At 31.9% G+C, this 23521-nt stretch overlaps 1 protein-coding gene and 1 long non-coding RNA gene across 3 annotated transcripts in view; one reads left to right on the top strand and one right to left on the bottom strand.

Annotated features, from left to right (window-relative positions):
- The window catches only part of LOC146997344 (uncharacterized), a 116876-nt gene extending 103667 nt beyond the window's left edge, over positions 1 to 13209 (bottom strand). Inside the window, exon 1 of the long non-coding RNA XR_015041348.1 lies at positions 12945 to 13209. This is a non-coding gene — a long non-coding RNA (uncharacterized LOC146997344). The remainder of the gene's footprint in view (positions 1 to 12944) is intronic.
- The window catches only part of LOC118191077 (insulin-like peptide receptor), a 586597-nt gene that overhangs the window by 417116 nt on the left and 145960 nt on the right, over positions 1 to 23521 (top strand). For both annotated transcript variants that reach the window (XM_085817406.1, XM_085817405.1), the window contains exons 6-8: positions 6936 to 7034; positions 7326 to 7473; positions 19872 to 20089. In XM_085817406.1, coding sequence (XP_085673532.1) covers positions 6936 to 7034; positions 7326 to 7473; positions 19872 to 20089 — 465 coding nt within the window. The remainder of the gene's footprint in view (positions 1 to 6935; positions 7035 to 7325; positions 7474 to 19871; positions 20090 to 23521) is intronic.

Below are 23521 nucleotides of genomic sequence, written 5' to 3'. Positions count from 1 at the left end.
CCCTCTTCTTCTCTTGCGGAATGTATCTCATTACACTGCAAAGTTATGTGTCCTTACTAAGTGCTTGTGCTTACAATAATTATTTCTATTGTATCTTTATATGAATGCTATGTCAAAAAAATATTTCAACTATTTGATTATTTCCTTGGACAATTTAAAATTTAACCAGCCTTCATTTTTATATATATACTGTTAAATGTTCTTATAATTTTAAATTTCTTTTAGTATATATTATCAAATATAGCTATATCTTTGAACTTTCTTCCATACAGAAACGCTTAAAGCTATAGAAATGATTAAAAATTAAAGTTCAATGGAACTGTTAAAATTATGCTCTAGAAGCATAGTGAAATTTTAATGTTACCTAATTGTTCAAAATCTGCTTGGTAACATATTATTTAAGGAGGAAACTTTCAGCATATTAGAATGTAACTGCTTTAATTAAAAATTATTTTATTTTATTGACTGTAAGTACTGCAATGTCCAACTACATAAGTGCTCCTAATTAAAATTCAGTCATTTTACAGATTTGAAAAATTAAAGGTTATTTAATCATGTACCATTTTATACTGTTTATTGAAGATTAATAAGTGATATACTATTTCAGGTATTAATAATAGAATGAATTTAAGTCATTAAAAATGTCAAATTATTTAGTATGCAAACCCATAATTCAAAACGTAAATTCGATTTGTCTTTTTTTTTTTTTTTTTTCCCTTTGTCTAAAACTAAATTCCCAGAATCGCTAAGGGAACGTGTTCACTTGAGTATTAAAATTTTTCTTAGTGCAAAGAATTTTTCAAATTGAAGGGAAAATTATTTGTTATGCATAGTGTCTGCAAAATCTGTGGGACAAAAGTTACATGATAATTAGTTGTTGTCTTCAATACTGTATTATATTATTCTATATTATGCTACATAATTTAGCACATTAAGAGAAATCTCGAGATAATTTCAGTTGCCCGGTCAGCAAAATTCTCTCTTGTTTGAAATCGTCATCGCATGTGAATTTTTCTATTTCCTCTATTGTCTAAGCCAGGTCGTTTCAACTGCAGACTGTCTTTGTAGCAGCTTTGATATCAACCATGGTGGCATATTTCATATTGTCGAATTTAAATTCTATGATATATTAGCGAGTATCTTTACTTGCAGTTACTCAAAAAAAACTCCATTGTCAGGTCATGGAAATCTATGTTGATGCAGTTGAATTCTCTATGTAGAACAGTGTTTGAGACACCAGGGTGCCTGAGCCAAGGCTCTACCCCTTGTAGAACAGTTTGATCATATTTAAAGGTGGTATAGAATAACCAAAAAATAAGTCGAACTGTGTTTTTTTTTAAATAATTTTTAAGGTCAGATAGAAATACTTGTTAACATATTAATAACAATGGAGTTGCTGTCTAAATTTGTGGGAGCAGAGGGTAGTGCAAACATAGGCAAATTGAATCCATTAAGAATTATCAAATACTAAGACATGAACTTCAAATAATTATATACATATACCTATAATATACACAAAAATGAGAATGCAGACAGAAAATTCGAAGTGTAGCAGATAAGAGGAATGAAAATAAATACATAAATAAAAATAACATATTAGAAATCATCCTAAAACTATGAGTTCGTTTTCGGCAAGTTCAAGGTAACATGTTTCTTCTTTATTTATATATTACTGATTATATTTATGTTGTAAATGTTATCAATGATGATTACACCAATATGGCAGGGAATTACTGAATGAATGAATATTAATTGCCATACTTCGGAATGCTTGGCATATTACATGATCCATACATTTAGTTGGACCATAGGCCTATCCATATTTTCCAAACTCTTATTGTCATAATCTTAGATTTTAATACTGGGATTATCAATATTTTGCTGCCTTTCATGAAATTTTTGGCTAAGTTATAATAATGAGTGCGCAGTACCTCAATGCCTAACTCTTCATATATTCTATTATTCCTTACATACCATTCAGCATTTACAGTAGAACAGTATTTTGGCAGACTTGCAATCTTTTCCTATTAGTTTTTCTGGTACCGTAATTTCAGGTAGATAAGCCACCCTGACGTGTACGCCGCATACATGATAATTGACTGAAAAAACATAAAAGGTCATCAGATAAGCTGCACCGCTGGATATGCCACAGCCAAGCATTCCGAAGTATGGCAATTAATATTCATTCATTCAGTAATTCCCTGCCATATTGGTGTAATCATCATTGATAACATTTACAGCATAAATATAATCAGTAATATATAAATAAAGAAGAAACATCTTACCTTGAACTTGCCGAAAACAAACTCATAGTTTTAGGATGATTTCTAATATGTTATTTTTATGTTTTCGGTAAACTCCGTTTATCAGCATAAATTACCACATTATGAAAAAGAATGCATAACTTAGATAAACAAACAGAATTTTCAAATTAAATTAAACTACATTTATTTATACAAAACCTTCAAAACCCGACTCATCAATGTCTGATTTAAATAAATTTAACAAATGACCATCAAGGTCAGTTTCATGATTCTGTTCTAAATCACTTCTTTCAACGTCACTATCTTCACTTTCATTTTCTTTTTCAATGATTTCCGATTTAATGAAAGTCGATACGATCGTATCAGCTCGGACCTATTGCCATCCTTTATCGACCCATAAGGCAGCCTCCTCATACGAAGCGTTTCTCATTCATCCAGAATTTGTGAAGGAATGGAGTCCGCTTTGCATCCATTCCTCCCACTGCTTTCGTAGTTCGTGCTTGAAAGTTCTATTGATAGTGAAATCTAGCGGCTGTAAAATTTTTGTAAGCCCACCTGGTATCACTGAGACATCGGTGCTAAGTATTTTTGCCTATATAACTTACCGTATCCGCTAAATGGGATCGCATTGAATCCAGAACAATGAGTCCTCGTGGTTAGAAAAATGCACCTTTCTTTTTCCGATAAATTTCTCTCAGCCAAAACAACATCACTTCTTCGCACATCCATCCTTTTTCATTAGCGCAAATAATAACTCATTTTGGGAAGTTTCCTTTCGGAATTTTTTTTCTTTTTAAAATTATCAAAGGTTTTAACTTTTCTCATTGGCGGCACAATCCAAAACGCAAGTAAAAGAAGTCTTTTCATTCCCGGTTGTTAACACTGAAATAGTTTTTTCCCTTATTGAATGAACAGTTCTGCTCGGACGACAGTCAAAAGTAACGGGCACTTCGTCCATATCTATTATCTTCATCCATCTGCCCTCTTTTCAAATTTTGTTCTTTAATTTTCTTAGATGTGTACTCCAAAAAAGCTATCTTTTTTCAAGCCAGTCCACTGGAATCTTTTGTCCAACTGTTTTTTTGGTCTGAACGGATAATTGCTTTCGCTTCATGAACCTGAAACACCAATTAGGTCCTCCAACAAAATTTTTAATGCCCATTTGTTGAGCTTTAAAAATTTTGTTGAATTTGACCTTTGCTTGAAGGCGAATTCTAACTGTTGATACTGATAATCCACTTTCTCTCTGCTCTATTCTCCATTTCTCAAAATTGTCCTCCAAAACAGGCCAGGCTATGACACCAGTTCGACGAGATCTTTTATTCTTAGGCATTTTCTCTAATTCTTCTTGTTCAGACTTCCACCGCCGAACGCATCGCTCGTCAACTTGAAATTTAGCCACAGTGGTATTTCTAATTTCGATGGCTTTCTTCATTGCCTAAAGCTTAAAAGCAGATGTATAACTTTTTTTTTTTTGAGTAGAAGCCATAACAATAATAATATTTTTAAAGCGCAAATGATAAGGCAAACAAAAAGCAAGCTACAAAGCAGTAAAAACATCTATGAATGAACATAGCACTTGGCAAGTAAACGTAGCTCTTGCCAGTAAAACAAAGAGTGATAGGAAAATGCAGGGAAAACCATGGAGTTTTAGGAGGAAGTACATGCATTACAGTGTCTTTACAGAGAGCGCCACCTACTTTGGTGAGTTTGAACTCATTGCACTGCCTTAGCGCAATCTGAGATTAGAATATTGCAGCAAATTCTTTCTGCCTCGCTTTCCTGCGTTACTTGCGATTTGAATTAGCGAAGTTTTAAGGTCAGAAAAAAATAAATTTCCCTCAGATGCGCCACTCCCCCGCAGAGCAGCGTTAAATTGATAAACAGATTTCAGAATGGTTAGATAAACAAAGGATATGCCTTTATCCATTTTTTGCAGCAATTCCATTTTTGCTTGATGGACATCAAAACATGCTTCCGCTTTGTAGATCCTTTGGCAACTCCAGAATCGGAAATTCTTTTTGACATAATCGAAAGTTCAAGCTTACTTTTATAAAATTGCTCTATTAGTCTGCAAAAAATAATAAGCCGGATCCAATTAGAAGATTAAGGAACTACGTAATCTGCAACATTAACTGAAATACATAATTGGATAATTTTAGCTTAGCCTATACTGTCCGTTATACATTAAACGCGTGTGCGTAAACGCGTTATGCATTTACGCATGAGCAGAAAGTTTGTAGCTTTGAGGTCCGGATTATAGATCATTCTGGATTATGGACGTCCGGATTAAAGACTTTTGATTGTATATGTAATATTGTGGCAGTCAGGCACAGGAATGACGAAGCTTGGCATCAGAGTGAAATGATGACACAGAAGAAATTAACTTTATAACTCCATATCTTTATTCAATTCAAACAGCAGATCATTATTCTTTTAGATTAAATTCTCCAAAATTACATATTCAGTAGTGATTTAAACTAAATAAGATTAACTTTAAATTTACTTCATCATACTATTCGAACAAAGAAAGACAGATGGGAAGAGTGGCAGCAAAGGTCTGATAGCAGTAGTAGGAGAAAGCAGTCTGGCGAAAAATAGAGTGAACTGTGTATTTATACGAGCAGTTATATAACATGCAAAAATGTTCTCGAAAGTACTAGTCTAGGGGGGAGACCCTGAAATTGCGGAAAGGTAATTAGAGGTTGCCTGTTCCCATAGAGCAAAGGTCATATTTTTTATATTTTACATCTCCCCCTCTCAAAACAAGAGGCCGGTAGAGTAAAGCATTAGTAAAAAATATGTAAATCAAAATTATAATTTAAACTAAAGGTAACTCTTTAATTCTTCTCTGTATTTTAAAAATCCTAATAACTTCTCTGGATTGCGTCATTTCTAGGTTATTCTATTTTGCATGGCCTGTGCAGTGCTGATGACGTAATAATAGGGAACTAAAATTTTAAACTTAAACCAAAACCTTTCTCTTCGTGTGCTTCCAACTTGTATAACTACACACTTCAGCTTCTGTTTGTGTTCTGCTTGGACGTAATTTTGCTATACTCTTTTCTATTGCAATAATATCAAAAATAGAAATGTTCTTGAATAGGCACGTCTAGAGTGCCAAGTGATTGTGGCCACAAATGTCAATTGCAGATAAAAAATGGAATTAAAACTGCCTTGACTGCCAAGTTATTTAGATATTACAAAGTCAACATATTAGCATACTATGCAATCAGAATTATTTTTCAATATGGATCTATGATGTATCGCATATAACTATTATGCATCAACAGTGTTCCGGCTTTTCCTTGCTATTATTACATTTCATATATATCCACTCTGTTGCTCGACTCGGTGATCTCAGTTTCTTTATTCTTATATGTTTGTAAATTGTGCATTTTTTTCTTTAAAAATGATTGAATTAGATTGTTCTTATCTTTCGGTTAAAGTTTTTATGCCTTTAGTAAATCTGCATGTTATAATTGTAAAATTATTAGCTGAAATTTCGCTAGAATTTATGGGGAGAAAAAAAAAAAAAAAAAAAAAAAAAAAAAACCCGAACATGCAATATAATACTGCCCCAGTATCCAAACCTAAACCTTGAATTTTTTAACATTGAAATTTAACTTTGGATTTTTTAACCACCTGTCGTTTTTAACATTATAACATTTTTTAAAATTAGATAACTACAAACATTCTGCTGTTGTTCTTGCTATTCTTGTCAAGTTTTTAAAATATTAGAAGTAACAGTCACTGTTCAGAAGTCAGATATAGTTTTCTTTGTTTTAAAAAATATAAAAGTTGTGACTTTTTTTAATAGCAGCAAGTTTTTTTATTTGCATTTCCCAGTATGCAATAGATATTGAACAAGGAATAGAATTGGAATCCCAATGACTTCGGTTTTAGCATTTTGAGGTCACTCGACACAAGTTTTAATGTAACAATAAATATCTTAGTAATAATAGGAAATTAATTTAAAGCAGTTATACAGCAAAATAATATAAATTTCCAAGAAATATATTTTATGGTAAAGTTATACAAAATTTTATTTCTTATCACTATTTCTGCTCAGCGTGAACTGTTTTATTTTGCCCTAGTACCAGTTTTTCCGTACAAATCCATTATGGCCTAGATTCATCCAGTAATTTTATATTCTTATTAAATCTCTGTTAATATTCTCGAAGCTATACTGTTTCGTGGTATAAATTTAAATTTAAAAATCTGGATTCAGTTTGAAAGAGTAAAGTGTAAAAATAAAATGCTACTCTTCTGTAATCGAAGTCGGATTCAGAAATGTAGGCATATATGTATGGATGTGTTTATGTATGCATTTCTGGATTTCTGAATCCAGTCCCAGAAATGGAAGAATACCAATGAAATTATGGAATGAACATGATGTAAATTTTAAATCTGAATTCAAATGTTCCCCCATTAACCCATCTATATATTATGTTCTGTTTTCTTAAATTTGACTTCATAGTGAATACTCCTAGAAATATTGATCATTAAATCGGATTGTAATTACGGTCAGTATTTTAACTAATGTAAATGTAACTACTACTATTAAAGTGATTTTGAATATCATAAATGCCATTATGTCTGTCTTTTGTTATATTAAAATTTTCGTAAATTTTTTCAATAATTGTGTAATTTTAATCATTCTTCTCTTAGTTTGTGAAGGTTCAGTTGTAGATAATGTTGGTGCCATTCAAAACTATTATGGCTGCACATATATCAAGGGATCTTTGGAAATAACAATCAAGGGTGGTTGTAAGTTGTTTTAGCTTTTTCTTAAAGCTATAAAATCTGAAAATTATGCATATTTATAAAAAATTAATGTGATATTTATTGTATTGCTTATTCATCATAAATGATAATAGTGGTTTAGTAAAAATAATTGACTGTAATGTATTTTTAAATGCTCTGGTTTTCTATCTGAAAATATGAATTATGGCTTGATTTTAATTTAGGATCTTACAAGCTTTTAGAAATATATTGTTATTTCCTTATAGTGTGTGAAAAAATGAATTTTATTAATTATATATGTTTTTCTTTATTTAGCTAATGTGATAAAGGAACTTGAAGAAAACATGGATAAGATTGAAGAAATCCAAGGTTATTTGAAAGTTGCCCGTTCATTTCCTTTAGTATCATTGAATTTTTTAAAATCACTTACTACTATTCATGGAGAGAGCTTGGATAAGAAAGAGTAAGGTTCTTAGTTTTTTAGTGAGTGAACTTCATGTGATTTGAATTATTCATTGGGGCTCTGTTCAGTGTTTTTAGTTAACACGTTAAATTTCCATGCTTGAATAATTTATTTACCCAATATTGATGTATGATTATTTTGTACTGGTGTGTTGTAATGTTTCATCCGTTTGATGTCACTGTTATGTAATTATTTACATTAAATTGTTAATAAGTATGTATTAGCTAATTATTTTGTGTGTTATAAATGAAACTAACAAATTATTCTAATCTGAGAATAAATATTTTTACATTTTTGTCAGCTATACTACTTAATTTATATTCCTAGAAATGTTATCAGATATGCCAGCCATCATCGTATTTAATATTTTCATTTTACATTTAATGTGTGTATGTCAATTTTTTCCCCTGTGTGATTAAAAGAATTGTGCTTTCTTCACAACAGTTCAAATATTCAAAGGTTAAGTTGTTTTTTATAGTTGTTGATTTTATTATGCTTATGTTCATCTTGTATTTTATATCTGCCTATATAACTTATAAACAGTACTTTAAGAAAAATTTAAAAAGGGTTAAATGGAGAAGAACTTGCATTTGGGTAAACTTCAGATTACAATCAGACATCTCAGAAAGGTGTCTAAGAAATAAATATGTAAGAATTTATAATATAAATGCCTAATTGATAAAAATTAATATATTAATAGTAAGTAAAATTAAAGTTGAATTCAGTGAAAGCATTTTAGTTATGAAAGTTCTTAATTTTATTTCTTCATTTCTTTTTTTTAATATTAAAATATCAAAATTTTGAAAAAAATGCTGTTATAAAAAAAAAAAAAAAAAAAAAAAACCTGTTGCATTAAAAAAAATTTTTAAATGGGCAGAGTGAGAGCATTATAGCATGTATATTGTTAATGAAATTTTATCATAGTCATTGGATTTTATTTTTGTTGCAGATATAGTACATTTAAGAACTAGAGTTAAAATTTTTGCAATTAGTGTAACTTATCTGACTTGTTTGCAATCAGATGAAATAAGTGAGTCTTGAGACATTCCAGAATAAAATCTTGAGTAAATTTGGTCTTCAATGCAACGAAAGTTTGAGAGGAAGTGTGAAGGTGTAGGCTGGGAAGAGCTGTCTTTGAGGCATAGAGACAGTGGCGTAGCGAGGGGGGGCAAGGGGGTGCATGATGCCCCGGGCGCCGCTCGTAGAGGGGCGCCAAATGGTCTCCAAACAAGTGTTTCCGAAAAATTTCAGTTTTTATTTTGATCGATTTCTGGAAAATATATTTAAAATTAATAACTATTGTAATATAATTAATTATTTATTTTCTTGATTTGTCTGGTAAAATGTGTAATAAAATGTTTGCAGTACATCAACCAAAACGTTCTTCCTGACCACTTTATTTCTCCAAAGCAGAGATATATTTGTATTTTTTAAACGAAATGCACGTATATCTCCTGCTTTTTATTTTAAAACGATAACACGACCTTGTCCCGAATTTCTCAAACATATCCAGTTTCCAAAATCCGATTCCATAATCTGGAAATGACATTTTGGGAAAATCCTAACGCTTCCACTACAATGGATTGAGTTTGACTCTCCTGTAAACAACTGATGGCCTTCCTGGCTACCGATTCAACTAAGTCATCTTGCTGGGACATCGTATATTTACTGCTACGAAGCATTCAACACATGTCAATTGTTTTTAATCTCCTATTACAAAAGGAATACCGCAGGTCGCTCCTTACTCCTTATCTAAAACGCATAGTTTTCGACGTCACAGACAAAATTTGCATATTCCCATCTTTGTAAACGTTATAATTTTCCTTTATAATCTCTTCTATTTCCTTTTGTTCAAAAAGGTTGTCGATTATATGGTTATTTCATACCGACCCCACAATATCCCCTAATTGTTTTGAGCAGTGAATGTGACTGCATGACGTTACTCCGCAGTAGAAAAGAAACGGAACCTAAAACTCCACTATAAATCTATAGAGAAAATGTTTTTCCAAACCTAAGACTCGCACTTCAAATACTACTTACTATTACATTATCAACTGCTAACTATGATAGTTCATTCAGCAAATTCAGCATCTTTGATTGTAAATATTTTCACATATTTACAATCAAAGATGAGACAAGATTTAAGTCATCTAGCATTTTTAAGTGTGGAAAGAGAAAAATTTGAAAGGATCGACTTTGATGAAGTAAATAATAAATTTGCTTCATCCAAGGTAAGAAAAATGTATACATAGTAATTAATTGTATTCATGTATTATATTATTATTAATAAATATAAGTGCCCGACCAAGTCGAGGTGCACGTGATTGAAGCGAGATGAGGGCAAATTAAAATTTTTAAGTTGGCTGGTGGTGTGTCTGACAATTTTAGATCTTTGGCACTCCAAGCACGAACATGTCCAGTTGGCTATGTCCTTTTGCATGCTAGGCCATACGAAACATTGCTGTATCAGTTTCCTCGAAGCCTTGATGCCAGGATGTGACAGACGATGTAACTGACTAAAAATTGCATGGCGAAATCTGGAGGGAACATAAGGTCGAAATCTTAAATCCTGAACATCACAATAAAGTGATTTTTCATGTGACAGCTGCATAGGCTGCAAGTTGAGATTGGTGGAAGATTTGCTTTTCAAGAAGGTTTGTAGTTCTGAATCCTGGTGTTGTTCATCCGCAAAGGCAGCAAACTTTATTGGCGAAGGAACGGCTAGTTCTTCAATACGAGACAAGGTGTCTGCAACAATATCCTGTGAACCCTCAATATAACGGATAGCTGTTGAAAATTGCCCTATAAGTCTAGGTGTCTCATTTGACGAGGAGGAGTTTTATCCTGTTGAAAAGCATAGGTTGTGATCTGTGAAGATCATGAAAACGTGTCCCTCTAGCATATGTCGAAAATATTTGACAGCTTCATAAATTCCTAATAATTCATGATCGTAAGTGCTGTATCTGGTTTGTGCTGGGTTTAGACGCTGAAGGATACTGCAAATTTGTTGCCAACATTAAATCATTTTTGCATTTTTGGAACGTTTCGCGGGATTTTGCGGTCCAGGTTAAAACACGTTTATCGTTTTTCTTGCTGCCAACTAAAAAAGAATTTAGAGGTGCTTGTATCGTCTCTGCATGAGGTAAGAAACGTCTATAAAAATTGAGCATAGCAAGCAATCTTCTTAATTCCTTCACTGTAGATGGTTCGGGCGTATCTCGGATAGCGGTGACTCTATCTGCAAGGTGTCTAACGCCATCAGCCAAAATTTCATGACCAAGAAAGGATACTCTTGGTTGACGGAAAACGCATTTGGAAGGATTAAGACTGACACCGTACTTTTGAAAACGTTCAGAAACTGTTCGCAAATGTGATAGGTGTTCTTGCTCTGAAGAGGAGGCGATTAAGACGTCATCAAAATAAGGTACACGAAAGTCGAGGCCGATTCACACCTGATTCATGAAGCGTTGGAACGTTTGAGCAGCACTGCATAAGCCGAAAGTCATGACCGGAAACTCAAATAGTCCAAAAGGCATAATAACCGCAGTTTCAGCTGGGTTAACGGGTTAACAGCTGGGAATATCAACTGGGTTAACGGGCACTTGGTGATACACCCGCTCAAGATCAAGGGTTGTAAAAATAGTTTTTCCCTCTAAAACTTGTGTACAATTCTGAATATGCAGGACTGGGTAACGATCAGGAATTGTAGCTGCACTTAAACGGCGATAATCGCCACTTACCATTTCGTTTCCGAACTAGATGGAGAGGACTGGCCCATGAACTTTTTGAAGGACGGCAAATTCCCTGTCCCATCATGTATTGAAATTCCTCTTTGGCAGCTTTAAGCTTGTCCGGAGGTAAGCGTCTTGGTTTAGCAGCAATTGGACGTCCGTTAATTTCAATATAATGTAGTACATCGTGCTTGTGTAACTGGGTGCATGATTGTAGGAAATTCACTGAGAAGTTGATGCCATGGGGAGTTGCCCGAAATCAGTTTAATGCTCAAATCTTGACTATTGCGAATTACTCCCGGATAAGTTAAGTTGGTTGTGGAATCTATCAAACGGCGATTCTTAAGATCGACAAGCCAAGAAAATTTTTTGTAAAAAGTTAGCGCCAATAATAGGACAGTAGTAATAATGAATGGCCATTGGAAGTTGCGGCGCAATCCTAAATCAACAGATATCAGGCGTTCACCAAAAGTTTGAATAGGAGTTCCATTTGTTACATAAAGTTGTAACTTGATAAGGCGCTTTTGTTCGTGAAAATGTGGTGGAAGGACAGAAACATCAGCCCCGGTGTCTACAAGAAACCTTAAGCCTGAATTCTTTCCGATGACGAAAAGGCGTGCAAAATTCCGGCTGCTGTCATTCACGACTTCGAGCAACGGCCCTTCTCGTTTCCCTGTTCGTTATAACGACATAAGGTGGGTGGCATTTTTTTGCCTTGTTTCCAAATTTTTGGTGGTAAAAAACAAATACCCGGAAGAGGGCTTTAATAATGTTTCCTCAGTGGACTACGACGTGTATTTCGACCACGTGATGTGGAGCGGTTGCGCTGAAAAGGTTCAGCTTGGATGGCTACTAACTGAGCAACCTGTTTGGACAAATCATCAATTATTGATATTGTGGCCTGTAACATCAATTATTGTAATGTCAATTATTGTACTGTAATGTCAATTATTGTACTGTAATGTCAATTATTGTACTGTAATATCAATTATTGTATTGTGGCCAATGATTGATATTGTGGCCTGTAACGCCACAATACGTGGACCAGGAGCCTACATTGCGTGTATTTGCGTAGAAATGGCCAGCTCGTGAATTTTATCAGCGATTTCAGGAAGATTTTTAAGTGGCTCACTACTGGCCGCTAAAATGGTTTGCATGTTAGATGGGAGTCTATTCATCCATAATGTTTTAAGAGTGTTATCCGTTAGGTTACCGGCGGCTAAGTCTGACATTTTAGACAGCAACTGAGAAGGCCTTATATCACCCGGCTGTAAATCGTGCAACAGCTGCTTGATTTTAACTGTCTCGGATTCTTCATAAACAGGAATTGAATTTTTTTAAAAGATTTGTATTTGTCCGTCGCCGATGGATTCAAAATTATTTCACGAGCTGACTGCAGTACCTCTGACTCTAACGCGGCGATCGCTGTATAAAACTGAGTTTCGTCGGCAGTAATGTGACTCAATTTAAACTGCGCATCCAATTGAATGAACCATAACGATGGGTCTCAGCGACAAAAAGGTGGGGCCTTAACTGCCACTCGCGCCATTTGGGAAGCAGCATCGTTGTCAACCACTTTAGATCAATCAAATATGCACAGTAATAATATGTATGGAAAAGTAATCAATATGTATATAGTTACACAGTTTCTTGGTACTTGAAATCAGAGAAATTGGTGGCTCAAATGCAGCCAACGATACATATATCCGCTGAAATTATGACAGAAATATGTTGACTCACCAGAATGCGGCAGAACGCTTGAAATCGCAGGTGAAATGTGTTACTTGCATCTCATTACACTGGATAATTTACTGGTGCTCAGAATTTTGATATATAAACTCCTTATTTGTTCAACATTGAAGGTTGCTATTCTATAACAATTGAATAGAATAAATATTATTTTGTCTTTGGTTGCTATGGGTTATCAGACTGGCAGAGTTGAGTTGTAATAGGCAAGTTGTCACATATCTATTTATCTATAATGTATATTAAACTTTTAATTGTTTAAAAATTGTACTTTTTAAAATCACTTATATAAATATATAAAATAAATAACACCTTTTTAACAAATTCTAGATCATCGTATTGCCTGATTTTTTTCGCCGACACACATGCATTTCTGAATCCAAGGCTTGTGTAGTTAGGTAGTGAATATTCTTAATATATTTTTGAGTATTTTAGGGCAGATTCAGCATTTTATTATTATTTGCATTATTTTCTTATTACGTATATATTCTATACATTATATACTGAAAGTTTTTTTTGTTGGGGGGAGGCGCCAAAAAGGTATTTTGCTCCGGGCGCCAGTTATGCTCGCTACGCCACTGCATAGAGAATAAACCTTGTATCCAAAAACATATTTCTTCTGATTTAGATGACCACTGCAGAATTTAATTAAGCTTGTCTGCTGCTCGCCTCCAATAGGATTGGCACCAAGTTATTTGCAAACATACCAATCATGATCAGTGACAGCTGTTCATGATGAACTGATCTTGAGTCTGAACTTTGAAACAAGCTCCGAAAAAAGAGATCTGATGTATCCTTATGGCTATCCACTTTAGCCAACCTGTCAACCATTTCCTTTCTATAGGTGTCTATATGCAATCTTGTTCACTGAAAAAACACCCTATGGTATTCACTGATGGATTTCAATAATGATGAATGTTTTGGACAGCATTCAAAGTAATAAGATTACCATGCTTCCGTGATTTATACCGAAGATGAATAAAAGCTATGACTGTCGTTCAGAATGTAGACATCTTTGCCAAGATTAGTAATCATTTTACAATTATTTCTGTTGATTATTACATTCATTTAATGCAAATTCACGTAATGCACATTAATTGATATATGAATTGGTACTATTCCATTAGAGCAACGTCAGTTAAAAATGAAGATAAATGAGAAGAAAACAATGCTACAACAACATGCTAGATATCGGGGCTCGAGATCTTAGCTCCAGTTTTCATTTGAAATATCATCACACATTTTTTTCTCCCCATATTTCGCCATTTTTTTAATACGATGAACTACACAATTTAGGAATTACCTAATGATGAAGAAGCTGCCTTAAGATTCCTTCAGAGCAAAGGAATAATTCATAGCAATTGACTTTGTTCTCAGAATCATTCAATGAAGTTAGTTTTTGACAAACAAAGCTCTTATATGCCATTGTTACGTATGTTTCTTGCTTTTAAAAAAGGGATTGAGAATCAAAATATGGTTTGAAGGCTCACGTCTTTCTTTCCTCAGTGCCGTTTGTTTCATCTATCTGTGTGTTAGGAATTGACGTCGATTGAATTTTTCCAACTTGAGTTAGAAATAAGCTATAATAGGACAGTAGATTAGAATAACTACTTGAGGGAGGTATATTACAACATAGATAGATTAGAATTAGGACAGTAGATTAGAATAACTACTTGTGCAAATAGTTTGATGTCTTGTAAAAAAAATAAAATCGGTCGAACCAACAGAATCGTAGAAATCGAATACAATTTTGTTTTAAGTCTTTTCACAAAATTCTTTTTGATAAGTCTTTTTACAAAATTTAAAAAAAAAAAAAAAAAAAAAAAAAAAAAAAAATTGGATATGTTCTTCTGAAACAATAAGTATTCGGGGATTTATGCCAGGAAAGCAAAGAATGTTTTCTGGTCGGCGTTTCCGGTCGTTGTGTTACAACATTGAAGACTGCCATTCAGGAAAACATCGCGAATGGCAACATAATATTTTCAGACTGCTGGAAAGAACATAAGAAATAGGAATTAAGAAATGTTCAACATTTCACTGTGAATCACAGTTATAATTTTTAGGCCCAGAAAATAGATGCCATACCCAAACTGTGGAGCGATTGTGGCGCAGTGCTAAGTGGAGAAATAAATTTCAGTGGAGCACTGCTCACCACCATTGAGTCGTATTTGATAGAATTTATGTGGTGTCTGTTATATTCAAAAACTGAAATTTTTCTATAATATTGAATGATATTTTTTATTTTATGCGACCTGTGCAGGTCAAATTTCCCTTCATTTTATTATTTTTTATTTATGTATAGAATATTTTTTATGCCACCTGTTTAGATCAAATTTTGTTTTGTTTTGTTATTTTTTATTTATGTGTAGAATACTTTAGATTAAAAAGAAAATATTTACTTTCTTTCAGAATTATGAAATTAAAAAAAATTACTTTTCACAGAAGTAATTTTTTTAGTCTTTAAGCTTTATTATTATTTCATAATTTTATACTTGGCAACAGTTGATAGCCCCCCAAAAAGTGGCACATTTTTAATTGATGCCACTTTAATAGAATAGTACCTATGAATTAACCATATTAATAGGAGGTTTTCCCAAGTAGCACAGCAACGTCGGAACGACGTTGCAAACTCGAATGTATTTGCAAAAGTAGATGTATTTGCAAGCCGAATGTATTTGCAAAAACTTTGCAATATGTGTATCTTTAAGATGCCCAGATGTCTGCGAAACTCCACTGTTCTGCAACCGTTGCAAAAATGTCTTTATTACGTCTTTGCAGATGAGGTTTTTGTCGCATAGACGTCGTTATTGCATCTTTCGCAGGTAATATTTTGGTTGTGAAAGCATCGTATCACGACATCTTAAAGACGCCTAAATGTTCGCAAAATTCCACCTTTTGCAACAGTTTTGAAAATGTCGTTATTATGTCCTTGTGTTACATAATGATTTATGGAGAAAAATAGGCTTAACAATTAATATATTTTTCTTCTTTTTTAAAATTTTGTATTCCTTGTATTTATTTAAAGTTTAAATATTTTATCATTACTTGAAGAGAATACAGTTTTTTTCTCTTTAGACTAAATATGCATAATTAATAATAGCTTTAATTATTTTCAGTACTTTAAACTATATTTTTTAAATAACTTGAATTCTAAGTTACGATTCTTTAAGATTTCATAATTTTTTTCCGTAAGTGAGAATAATTATGAAAATGGTTATTATAAATATATAACATTAATAGTAGGTTTTAAGAAAATAAAACTCAATTAGACATAAATAAAAGTAAATATATATATGTGGGTAAAAAAAAAGAGGATTATAACAGCATTATCACATTTAGTTCTGTTAAATCTTAGAGATATTGAAAATTGCACCTGTCGTGATAAATTAGGAAGCGGTTCTTAAGGTAACATAATCAGTATTTTACCTGAACTCAAGTATAAATTTATTCGAGTTTCACAGTAAAAAATATAACCATTAACTTCTATCTCTCCAAGATATGCAAATGAAAGACAGTATAAAGTAGTTAATAAATGTGATTAAAAATATACCTAAATCTAATAACTTCCTATATTCATATCTAAAATGAAATAATAACCTAACAAACAACATACATGACAGCACTATTTAAGAAAAAAACATGAACTAGTAGTGTTTGAAAGTATAAATAGCGGAAGGAAGGTAACAGAACTAATATTTCCAATTAATAAAAAAATTTGTGTTTTTTAAATAGTAAGCAATTAAAAGTGCAATAATTATGGATTGCAGTATTTACTAGTAATGCTGATGTTTCTTAACATCGTTTCATTCGATCATATGTTAATGTATTTACTTATTTTTAGTTTCTACATTTTAGAATAGTGATAGATTACAATGATTATTTCATGCGCTTTTTATAATCAATATCTTCCCTTTTGTTACTGTACTGAAATAATATAGTATACGATAGTAAGCTAAGGATGTTAAAGTAAGCTCTTCGTTAAATAGCACACGATGAAACTTTTTGTTTCTATTTATTATGAATTTCTTTTTTATCAGAAGCATATAAAAAGTAAGCGAAGAAAATAGAATTACTTAAATTTAATAAAAAATAAAACCTAATTCCCAACATTCATTTATTGAGATAATCTAATAAACAAACATAATGGCAATATATATAAAAAAAAAAAAAAAAAAAAAAAAAAAAAAAACCGTGAATTACGCAGTGTTTGGAAGAATAGATATCAAATAAAAAGTAATAAAACTGCAATTTGCAATCAATAAAAAGTATTTAGTGTTTTTAATATTACACAATTAAATAACACATAATTATAGATTACAATATTTCGTAGAAATTCTAATGTTTCGTTAATACTGGTTTTTTGATCATATGCGGAAAGTCTGAGAAGCAACCTGTTCGTTTAATAGGAGTGATATACGATATAGCACTTAGGACGTTATAACCGAATTCATGTATCCAAATATTGCACCGCTGGAGCCACTGATTGGAGACAGACACTATTTCCACAAAGACGCTATTTCATAAACCACAGAGACAATATTTCACGAACACTATATTCCACAGACCACTATAGACCGCAGAGACACCATTTCACGAACACTAGATTCACGATTAGCATTGTAGCATTTATTGTACAGCAGATATTCACACACAAAATAAGCACAAATTCATTCTCATGATTTCTCCTCAATTCAGAGGCTTCCAAACAGGAGCTCACAGCAATGAAATTTCACTTGCTGAAGGCAGTTGAAGTAAGTAGATATAGAACAATGAGAAGATTCACAATGCATTCTGACAGTGCATTAGATTGTAATATAAGAAATATTATTTATATGAGTCATTGCTTGATTCAATTTCAAACATGAAGTCAGTCTTTCAATAGCCTTACAGATGGCATCTTCACCAAATTACTTGAAAGACTTCTAGAATCTGAATTAATTGCACAGTTGCTTGTTCGAATTTGGAAGCTAGCCAAAGCCCGTAAATCTCGAGATGTTCATTTATATAAGCACCCAGTAAATAATGTACAGGTCTGCTTCTGCTGACTGTTAATGAGTTTTCTGTCATATATATTGGATAACCGTGAATTAGTCCTTACTTCAAAAATAAGAAATAAAGTCATAGTTCAGTAGTGAAGTAATTGCTACCATGTGATTTGCATTGATTTCGGAAATATGACTTTTTAAAGTATATAAAATGCGTAACTTAATACAGTACAAAGTCTTTAATCCGGACCTCAAAGCTACAAACTTTATGCGCATGCGTTTACGCATGCACATAATACGTTTACGCATGCACGTAAAGAGAAGAGATACTGTTCATAGAAAGAGACTATTTATAGAAGAGAGAATTAAAGAGAATGTATTAGCACAAAAAACGAAGCAACTTAAACAACTTACATTGAAAGAAATGTTTAATAAAGTAAACAAATAAATACTGAGCCTCTCTTCTTTTTCTCCTCTTTTTTTTTTTTTTTTTTTTTTTTTGTGTGTGTGTGTGTGTGAATTTTGATACCCTTTAGATCACAATTGCTCTTTATTTCATAAATTACGGTTTCATATTTTTAATTGTATAATTTCTGCATGCCATCTTACCAGATTTAAATTGATGATCTATAATCCGGAAAAACTTCTAATCTGGAATCGCCGAAGTCTGGATTACGCACTTTGTATTGTAACTTATTTTATAGATTAGTTTCATTTTAAAATATTTTGCTATATTTATTAAAAATATTTTAAGTATTAATTATTTTAAACACTTATTTAGCACGTATTTTTAGTACTAATAAAATTTAATAAATCAAAAGTATTTATATTGAATTTACATTTCATTAGATGAATCTACCTTAGATTAATATATTTAGATGAAATAAAGTCATGAAACATTGCAAAGTAAATCTTATGCGGGCTTCAGATTCTTAAAAGGGCAGATTTAGTCTCTTTTCATTCTAAAAGTAATGCTGATGAACTAAAAAAAAAATGCTAAAACGACCACATCTAAAAGTGGTTATATCATCATGTTTCAGCGACATCGACAAATTGCCAAGATGCAACGGCAAATATTTTGCAACATTGTACCAATTTGCAACATCTTTACAACGCCGTGCGCTACTTGGGTTGTGTGTATGAAAATTCAAAAAAAAAAAAAAAAAAGTGTAAATTTAGTGTAAAGTAAAATTAAGTGTTAAAATTATGGAGATGATAATAGGACATATGAATTCTACAATATAATATGTGGTCTAGTCCTTCACATTAAAAATGTATGGGTAACTGTTATCATCTGCTTTATTAATTTAATATAAACATGGTTAAAATTAAGTATTTATTAATTTTAATATAAACATGGTTGTTTTATGTAAATATGTATAATATTTTGTTAATATAATTTGTGAGTACCAACAGTATTTAATTTCAATTATTGCTGTTCTAGAAAGGAATTCTAAAGATGTAACGCTAGTTATGCTTACATTTATCTCAACTTGCCTGAAAATTTCAGTATTTAAATCTAACTTAGTTATATTAAAATGATAAATTTGTATATGTACATTTTTATTTATTCCAATTTTAAAACTCTTGAAATATTGCAAAGAAGAATGTTATGTGAAATGTGTGGATGTGCATATATGAACTTCATATATGTGTTATAATAGAGAGAGAGAAATTGTATAGAATTTTATGTAGTACATATGATATCAGTTTATCATTTGGTAAAATCCTAGTACATGGCATGGCCTTGGTGTAATTTTGAAAATTATCGCCTGCACCAAAATGACTTATTTATCGCTGCTGGGATATAATGTTGCCAAATCCTGTGTGTACTGTATGGAAAGATTAAACCTTTTATTTTTATGCTTAATTAATAATTATATAGTGCATTTGTTTTAATAACATGGAAAAATATTTTTATTTTATCTATTATTAGTTATGCTTTTTTGGTTTTGGACAATCAAAATTTACAAGAATTATGGGATCCAAAAAGTCGCAAAGAACAACCATTGCGTATATTAAATGGTAGAATTTTCTTCCATTTCAATTCTAAGCTTTGCCCAAAAAAGATAGAAGAGTTAAAAGAATATGCTAAAAAACTGGAATGGGATGACAGAGATGTATCACCAAGCTCAAATGGAGATAGAATTGCATGTATGTATACATTAAAATTAATGATTTATTCATTTCTCATATTTAAATTTAATAACTTTTTATCTTTTCAATAAAATGCACTTAAAAATGTATTTCTTTTTTAGCTAACGCAGCATTTCTTGATCAATTATAATTTAAAATTAAATCATGACGTTGTTAATGGTAGCAGATCATTAAATCAAAATGATCAGAGAAATTCTACTATTTCTTAAAATTCTATTAATATCATAATACTGTCTTTTGTCCTACAATTGTATTTTTAATATCATGTGATCAAGTATGTCATGATAACAACAAAAATTACATTTTATCATATTTTATGCTACTTTTAAAAATGCAACTTTTAAAGAGTTATATCCATATCTGTCTACCTACACACACATGCCCGCATGCACAAATATAATTTAAATCATATTTAAATAAGGCAAAGTAAAAAAAAAATTAACAAAACAGTTGTTCTGTCAATATGTTCAACATTTTTTATCCTCCAAATTTAAATTCATTTTCATTTTATTTTTCTCGCATACCAATTTATTAGAATTTATTTTTTGCCATTTTTATTTCATTTGGTGCCTATTGGAAGAGTTTCTAACTCTTACATCAATAATTTTTTCATTTTTACTGAATTTCAACCAAATACAAAAATGTTTACTAATACAGTCAAAAGTCGTTAATTCGGACACCCATAATTCGGACCTCAGAGCTAAAACCTTTCTGCGCATAGGCGTTTACGCGTGTGCATAAGACCTTTATGACTGCGCATGTGGGTGTGCGCAAGCGCAGAATACGTTTTCGCGTGCGCATAACGGACGGTATAAGCTAAAATTATCTAATTATCTATTTCAGTTAATGTTGATGATTGCATTGTTCCTTAATCTTCGAATTGGATCCGGCTTATTATTTTTTGCAGACTGTAAGAGCAATTTTATAAAAGTAAGCTTGAACTTTTGATTATGTCAAATAGAATTTCCGATGCTGGAGCTCCCAAAGGATCTACAAAACGAAAGTATGTTGCGATGTCCATCAAACAAAAAGTGGAATTGCTCCAAAAAATGGATAAAGTCATATCCTTTGTTTATCTGACCGTTCCGAAATCTGTTTATCAATTTCACGCTGCTCTGCGCGGGGGTGGGAGGGGGAACGTTGCGGTGCGCAATGAACTGAAAGTTGATCTGTCAGCACTATCGTTATCTTCAGGGCAGATGTTTTTATTTTATTCAGCTTATAATTCCTTTCTAAATGTAGTATTTCATCTCGATGTACTCCGTCTTTGATATGATTTAAATCAAATTCCTCGTCATTATAAATATCACGAATACGAATCAAATAGTTTTCTGGTTGCAATTTTCTAATTTCGGCTATGCATAATGTATGCTTTACGCATGTGCATATTGAAAGAAATGTTTAATAAAATAAACAAATAAATATTAAGCTTTTTTTTTTTTTTTAATTATGATACTCTTTAGATCATAATTGCTCATTGTTTTATAAATTATGGTTTCATATTTTTAATTTTATAATTTCTGCATGCCATCTTACCAGATTTAAACTGATGATCTATAATCTGGAAAAATCGATAATCCAGAATCGCCGAAGTCCCGACGAGTCCGGATTAAAGACTTTTGACTGTATTTAGGAAAATCTTGCATTTGTTATAAAAATAAAACACAAAAAGTTTAACTCCTTTACAGCAAAAACTGACTGAGGTATGTGGTATTGAAATTGTAGATCTTATTTAAGGGCTGTTGAAGAGCAAAATGTTTGCATTTGTATGTAATTAAAAATTAAATATCAGTTTAGATAAAGGTTTCTAATGCTGAAAGATTAAGTGATAAGCATTTCTATGTGGATTATTGTAAAAACCATTGATCATTATAATTTTTTCCATGATGGAGATCTTACTCATGAAGCTTATAGAAAGCACTGTAAAATCTCTGTATTTGCAGGCAGCCAACTCATAATATTTGCATGAATTAAAAATTAAAAATATTTATAGTTTAAAGAATTTTTGTACAATTACCAAATTGTGATTCTAAAGTAAAACTTAATGAGAATATTAATAACGTATTTTTTTACCTTAAATACTTATGTGAAATATTTAGTATTTGCATGAATATTGTTTCTTCATACAAAATGTAAGAAACTTATAAATAAAAGACCTTAATAAATCGGGAGGGGAGAAAGCATCATAAAATAACATTTGAAAAGAAGGAAAATCGACCTAGATTTTTTTTTCAATTATTTCCTAGTCAACCCCTCAATTCAAATTGAATAAGACATAAAAAATAGCAGATCTTGAAATTAAATATCTCAGCCAATGTGTATCCTATACAGTCAAAAGTCGTTAATCCGGACTCGTCGGGACTTTGATTCTGGATTATAGATCATCAGTTTAAATCTGGTAAGGTGGCATGCAGAAATTATAAAATTAAAAATATAAAACCATAATTTATGAAATAAAGAACATATATGATTAAAGGGTATCAAAATTTACAAATAAAAGCTTAATAATTACTTGTTTACTTTATTAAACATTTCTTTCAATGTAAGTTGTTTAAGTTGCTTCGTTTTATGTGATAATACTTTCTCTTTAATTCTATAAACAGACATAATTTCTTGTTCAGTTACAAAGTTCCGCTGTTTAAGTCCTATAATTGCTGTGTCGAGAATACCGACTAATTTGTGAATCGAAATTTTTTCGTTTTCAATAACCTCTGTGTCACTTTCTTCACTATCAGAAGCAAATTATAATGACGAGGAATTTGATTTAAATCATATCAAAGACAGAATACATCGAGATGAAATACTACATTTAGTAAGGAATTATAAGCCAAATAAAATAAAAACATCTGACTTGATGATAAGGATAGTACTGACAGATCAACTTCCAATTCATTGCCCCCCCCCCTCGCCGCAAAGCAGTGTGAAATTGAGAAACAGGTTTTGGAATGGTTTGAGAAACAAAGGATATGCCTTTATCCAATTTTTGCAGCAATTCCACTTTTTGTTTGATGGACATCGAAACATACTTTCGCATTGTAGATCCTTTGGGAGCTCCAGCATCGGAAATTCTATTTGACATAATCGAAAGTTCAAGCTTACTTTTATAAAATTGCTCTAACAGTCTGCAAAAAGTAATAAGCTGGATCTAATTCAAAGATTAAGTAACAACGCAATCTGCAACATTAACTGAAATAGATAATTTTAGCTTATACCGTCCGTTATACATTAAACGCGCTTGCGTAAACGTCTTATGCTCAGCCGTAAAGGTCTTACGTGCTTGCATAAACGCCTATGTCAAACGTCATGCGTCTATGCGTAACGTCATATGTCTATGCTTAAACATCAATGCGATGCATGCGCAGAAAGTTTGTAGCTTTGAGGTCCGGATTATAGATCATTCCGGATTATGGGTGTCCTAATTAACGACTT

The sequence above is a fragment of the Stegodyphus dumicola genome, chromosome 5 (assembly GCF_044657685.1).
Source record: "Stegodyphus dumicola isolate Sdum_Otavi_A_Nest chromosome 5, ASM4465768v1".
NCBI classification, from domain to species: Eukaryota; Metazoa; Arthropoda; class Arachnida; order Araneae; family Eresidae; genus Stegodyphus; species Stegodyphus dumicola.
The sequence above is the reverse complement of the archived record's forward strand: the minus strand, read 5'-3'. Positions and strand labels throughout refer to the sequence as shown.